Genomic DNA, 6,000 nt, shown 5'->3' with positions numbered 1-6,000 from the left:
TGGCAGAGTCGGGATACAACCCTTCACCCTGTTGGTCAGGGTGTTGGTAGCAATCTGATAAAATGGTGGACGTGATTCTGTTGAAGTGGTGATTCTGTAGAAGGGTCTGGTCTTTCTCTGAAGATCCAGTGGTGGTTATGTCATTCTAGTCCTCTGGGAGTACAGTAGGGCTGGTCATGGTGTTCCAATCTTCAGATTATATCCAGGTAGGAATGCTTGGTTCCTCCCCCTGGGTGGTGTCTCACAATGGAATGATGTAATTTTTGAGTCATGTGGTGAAACCTTTATTGCCCATTAGCAGAGATAGCTGCTAAAGTTATCAGGGATGGGTCATGGAGGAGATAAGGAACACTGCCACACCTCTTTTGACTGTTTATAAAGATGGTAATAGAATATATACTTTTGGTTACATCTTACATTGTAACATAAGACAGTGCATAACAGGAGGACCTGTTCCATGATTTTACTGGGCACCATGGTAATGCTTGCAGATTGGTGGTTCCCATGATTTTTTTAAACCTTTTTCAAAAAATACATGAAATTTCCTTTCCTCCAGTCACTGGGGACTTTAACTGCCGTGAGGTAGACATGAGTGCAAAAAATACCTGTTCTGGGAACAACAAACGGCTGCTTTTGTCAATAAAGGAAGCTGCATTTTATATGAAGAGATTTAGGCTCTTGTAATTTTTCCAAATGCACTGAGGAGGCCTCTGGAACACACTTTCATGTCTGTGTTTGCCATGTTGTTACAGATTCAACGTGGAGGAGAATGACTGAGTGTAGCTGGTCTAGTCTTCCCATCTAATTATTTTAGTTTGGGAAGCAGGTATGCTGCTCTTGAAGAGTGACTTCAAATAGTCTTTTTGTCCTTTGCTGTTATTGAGAGTGCACTGTTTCAACTATTTGAAGTTTAGCTCACAACTTAAAAGGTATGCAAGTATTCTTCTATTTGTCCACAATTTTAGGGGATTTGGAAAATACTACAATGTCATTTCAGGCACAGTTGAGATAATGGGCCTAAATTGCACTTGGTTAGTCATGGTAATACAGAGGGAATATACCCAAATGTATACATATGATTATATTGTCTGTAAGATAAAATTATTTATGCATTCCTGTATCTTGAAAGGGTTAAAAATCACAAGTGCATTATGATTATATTAATCCAGAGCATTACATTTAAACAAAACTAACTGTAAGAGCTGTGCTGGAGCTTTTAAATTACCCTGTGCTCTCAAATAAGTGATGGAATTGTTACAATAACTCTCAGAATTGTAGTGCTTAGGGGAAGCAGTTATGTGACTTAGCAAATTCATGTCCTATCCAGTTCTCTGCATCTTCCGTCTAAATTACTTCTATGACTATGTTTTAATTGAAGTAGTTTAGAAAGTTACAGCTTGAAATGAAAGCTGGCAGATCACTTATCCTATCTTTGATCTAGAAAGGGATTAAAAGAAAGATTTGATTTCTCATGGTTTCTACTTTTTGAAGATTTCCTACATTCATCAAGTGCCACATCTCCAATACTGACTACTCAGACAAAAGCAGTTGCTGGTAGAAGGCTGTTCTAGTGAATGAAGGGAAACAGAGCATCCTATGTGCTCACTGAAGAAGAAAATAATTTATTTTTATACTGTTCAGTGAGGGTGGCATTGTGTAGTATAAGTCCACGTCTGTCTAATAAGTTCTGTCTACCAGTGAATTGATGTTTATTTTTTTCCCTTCCTCCTGCGATGTTACTGATCTGCCTTAAGTGATGTCAGTTTTTTGACTGTGCCATGGCTAGGAAGTACCTTGTATTTCCTGCCAGTTGATGCCACAATAAGTCAGTTATTTATGCCAGTTAAGATTATATAATAAAATTACTCGGTTAAGTGTACTGCTGTCTTTTTGTTATGCTGATGAACTAATCTGAGAGTATGCTGATTAAATCATGTGTAATGACAGCATTTTTTAGTATAAGTTGGGTGGTATTTTTGCTTAGACCTCTGTGAGATCATCAGCATAGTAAAAATGACAACACTATATTATTTTTATGGTGCCTGTTTGCATTCAGCAGAGTAATGAGTAAAGGATTCAGTTTCTAAGGTGGTGTGAGTGTGTGAAACTGGCGGGGGTTGTATATTTGCACACAACTGTAAGTAAAGATATATACTACATTGTTGCATTTTTGAATCAAACATGTATTTGTTGCAAGAACTACCAACAGAGACAAGATAACAGGAATTTCTTTGAATAGAAAATTATGTGTGGAATATACATAAAACTTTTTTTTTTTTACTATAATACATTTAGATATTGATTGTATCTCACTTATGCTGGAACATTAAGGAATTGAGGGAATGGGCAAAAATACTTACTTGCTGATGATGTCTGTTAAAAAAAGCAGTCAGTGTGGTCAAGTCTTCTACAACCCTCTTACAGATTTCTACCTGATAGTAAGATGTTAACAGTGCATACTCTCTGTGAGTGACTTCTGTGAACTTGAAAATAATACAGTATTATTTTAATAGCCTGATGTGTCTAAGGTTCTAAGTTTTCTTGTGAGTTACTGATCATTCTTCTTGGGTCTTTTTAGGTTGTTGAAAAGCATAGCACCTCACAGATAGATTCTCTAAAGAGTAAGAGTATTTTTTGTTGTGACTACTCGGCAGAACTTGGTTTTAAAGAGAATACCTCTTTATTTGTGAGGTATATTTGTAAAGAATACCTCTTTATTTATTTGTAACTTAATATGTGACTGGAAAACACAAAGAAACGCTGGCACAGTGGGGTCAAGAGAGTCTGAACTGACAGTATGCAGCAGTGTAAGTGTAAAAGTCTTGTGAGACATCAAGAAAAAAGCAAGTCTTGTCACTTGCATGCAGAGTGTATATGTCAGCTTCATAAAATACTTCAGCTGTTCAGTTAGAAGTGTACCTGCCTATCCTAGATATTAGGGGAGCCCAGAACAATTAATAGAAAAACTTTACTTGCAGGCTTTCTAGTGCTTATAGCAGCCAGCCAGGTTATTTCATACATTCTCCCCTCATGCTCCATGCCCTATAGTATTTTGATTTCCATGCAAAATTTTCCTGCCTGACAGTCAGGTGTTTTGAAATACTTAACTCATAGTAGAGAAAATTATCAGTATGTAATTGTTATAGAGTTCTTACTAAAAATTAGCAGTAAACCAATAGCTCCCTCTGTCCTCCCAGCTGGTTTATTTTCCCACTTGGGGAAGTGGGCTGATTAAAGAGCTAAAATGAGAGTTTGTGTCCTGTATTTTTGTCATGATGATTGGAGAGGCAGGGCAGGGGAAGAGGCTGTTTGGATTGAGTGTGAAGAGGTTGGGGTTCTTCTTTTGCTTTTCTGTTCTGAGGGTATTCTCTTCCAGATTTGAGAAGATGAATAATAATAAGTGAATAAAAATTTGTAATGCTGTAAGGATTTAAGGTATGATAGTAACACTTAACAGTAGTTAACATACTTAGAAATAAACACAGTGAAACATCAAAAAGAGTATTGATTTCAAATTGCAGATAACTGAGATGCTTGATTATGAATTTATGTTAAAGAGGGGAAGTTTTTCAGTTTTTCCTTGTTCTCAGCACAGTGCATGAAATACATCTAAACAAAAAAATACGCTTACTTGGAAATTTAATACCCAAACTGTTACGAATGTGTATTTTCTGTGAGATTAAAAAAAAGATAAAAGGTACTGCTTATGCTTTTGATACTTGTTTTGCTGCTGATTTAAAAGTTTTACTTTAGTAAATTCAGTAACATTGCTTTAAAAAAAAGATGACAGCTAATTCTTCTTGATAAAGTGGTGTAAACATATTCAAATGATTCTGTGGCTCTAAGTTTCTATTAGACAAATAACTGCATTATTAGTACAGTTTTATGTACTTTTGATATCAAATCTCCAGTGAAATATTTATCCTTGGAATTCCCTTCCAAAAGGAAGATAAAATATTTTAAATAAAGATATTTGTCTTTCCCTGGTTGTAAGTCAGAAGCTTTCTTTGTTTTTTGATTTCTGCTGATTTATAAATTCACAGCTTCACTTGAAAGCAAATATTCGTGTTGTAGCTAGTTATGTCATTGTTTGTTAGTGGCTTATCTTTTGTCAGTGTTTCTGAGCTTGCTGGTGTTAAAAATCAGTAAGACAAAATCCAGTTTATTTTGCAAAGAACACTTTCAAAACCTAGGATAGTTTGTCTGTTTGTCTTTCAGTGTGATGAACTATTATCACTTTCACTGCAGGCTGAGGGGAAAAAATGTAATTTTTCAGGGAATGCACAATGTGCTCTTTTCTTTTTTCAGAGTGTTTTTGTTCTTGCATGCAAACTTGATTACAGGATGAGTGTCTTTATCTGACATTAGATATATTGTAAGAAATGAGTAATTTTTGCTAGCTTTCAAAAGATCTCAGCTGTTCAAGGTACACTCTTGCTGACCTCTTGAGCTGTTAACATGCACTTGAGTAGGCTGAATGTTCTTCGGGTAAGCTAAAGATTGATACATCCCAGGCCTTGACAGCTGCAGTGTTTCTCTGTGCCAGCTTCAGACAGTGTAAGTAAGCAGTCTTTTTTCCATAGAAATTGTTTGGCTCCCAGGGCCATGCAGGGAGAAGCTTTACCAAGTCCCTGAATTCTGCCAAGAGCTTAAACGGGCTGTTTAACATTCTTTTAATCTTAAAACTTAATAATTTCAAACTAATACTCATTCCATTATGAAATGTATATACTCCATTATATGTGTATATATATATATATATATATATATTCCGTTAAAATATATATTATAAAATAGATCAAATATAATACTCATTTCATATACAAAATGCTTAATTAATCATATTCCTTAGATTTCAGTGAAATAGTTATTAAAATGTTTGTCATGTTAAAGATAAAAGAATATCACATATGGTAACTCAGCATTCTTTGACTAATTTCTTAGTAACATTTTGTTGTCACAATGAAAAATTTTGTGCATTTCTGTGTAAACTCTTTTTGTGAAATAAAGTTTTCATATTTTTAACTTTGGATGAAGATGTGAATTTTTGTTTGATTGGGTTTTTTTCTTTACTGGTTACGTTATTTGAACATCCATTTGTGTCGTTATTCTTTTGGCAGAAATACGCTTAGGCATGAAATTGCTTAGCTTTCTGTGGATTTAGAGAAGTTAAAGTACATACTGAGTACATAGTACAAGACATATGATGATTTAATTTAAAATATCTTTCGATATAATTGCAGCATTGCTTTATAGTTCTGTGTACGCTCATTCATAGTTTGTAGTAATAACTTTAAATATCACTTTGTCATCATCAAATATAAATAACGTGTTGAAATATAATTGTTTTGCAGTTTTGGAAATTCAGTGACTTTTCACTTACTTCCATAGGATTTGTGAAGGCTTTGGTTTGTATTTTGTGGTCGTGGTTGTTGTTAGTTGTTTATCATTTAATGAACACCTTTTACCCTGTTTTGTGTAGCTGTTTCTTTGAAGTTTGTTGAGTGCCCATTCAATATAATTAAAAAGAAATCACATTTTCTTTGCTATTGTTTAGGGAGGTTTAGTCCGGCTTTGTAGCTTATTTTTTTTGTGTGTTTGTTTTGTTTGTTTGCCTTCTCCCTTGATTTACCAGCATAAACACAAGATTTTTTTACATGTTGAAATTACTCTGAATCAGGCTTCTGTGTAGATCCTAATGCTTTTTGGAAGCCTGCAGCACCTCTTCTAAATCTGAAAAACATTTTTATTTTTTATTGGGTCTGACTGAGAAGAAGCAGTACATTATGCCTGGTTCACAGTCTACACAACGTAACTTCAGGTATCCTGCCAGGGCATTTTTGGGAGATAGTGTCTTTTATTTTGAGGACATGAAACAAGTGCACACTTTTATAGTCTTTCCTGCTGATATAAAAGTTTAGTATACTAAGTGCTTAAGCTGATAACATGAAATGAAGGGGTTGTACATTTTTTCTTTTTACTTAGTAACCCAATTAATAT

General features: G+C 34.7%; 1 protein-coding gene across 1 annotated transcript in view; it reads left to right on the top strand.

Moving 5' to 3' along the window:
• Nucleotides 1-2,342: 2,342 nt before the first annotated feature.
• Nucleotides 2,343-6,000, top strand: part of CNTLN (centlein) — a 168,571-nt gene continuing 164,913 nt past the window's right edge. The window contains 1 exon segment of the mRNA XM_066338871.1: nucleotides 2,343-2,438. Within this exon segment, the coding sequence (XP_066194968.1) occupies nucleotides 2,343-2,438 (96 nt within the window).

This window comes from Sylvia atricapilla, chromosome Z, assembly GCF_009819655.1.
Source record: "Sylvia atricapilla isolate bSylAtr1 chromosome Z, bSylAtr1.pri, whole genome shotgun sequence".
Taxonomy (NCBI): Eukaryota; Metazoa; Chordata; class Aves; order Passeriformes; family Sylviidae; genus Sylvia; species Sylvia atricapilla.
The sequence above is the reverse complement of the archived record's forward strand: the minus strand, read 5'-3'. Positions and strand labels throughout refer to the sequence as shown.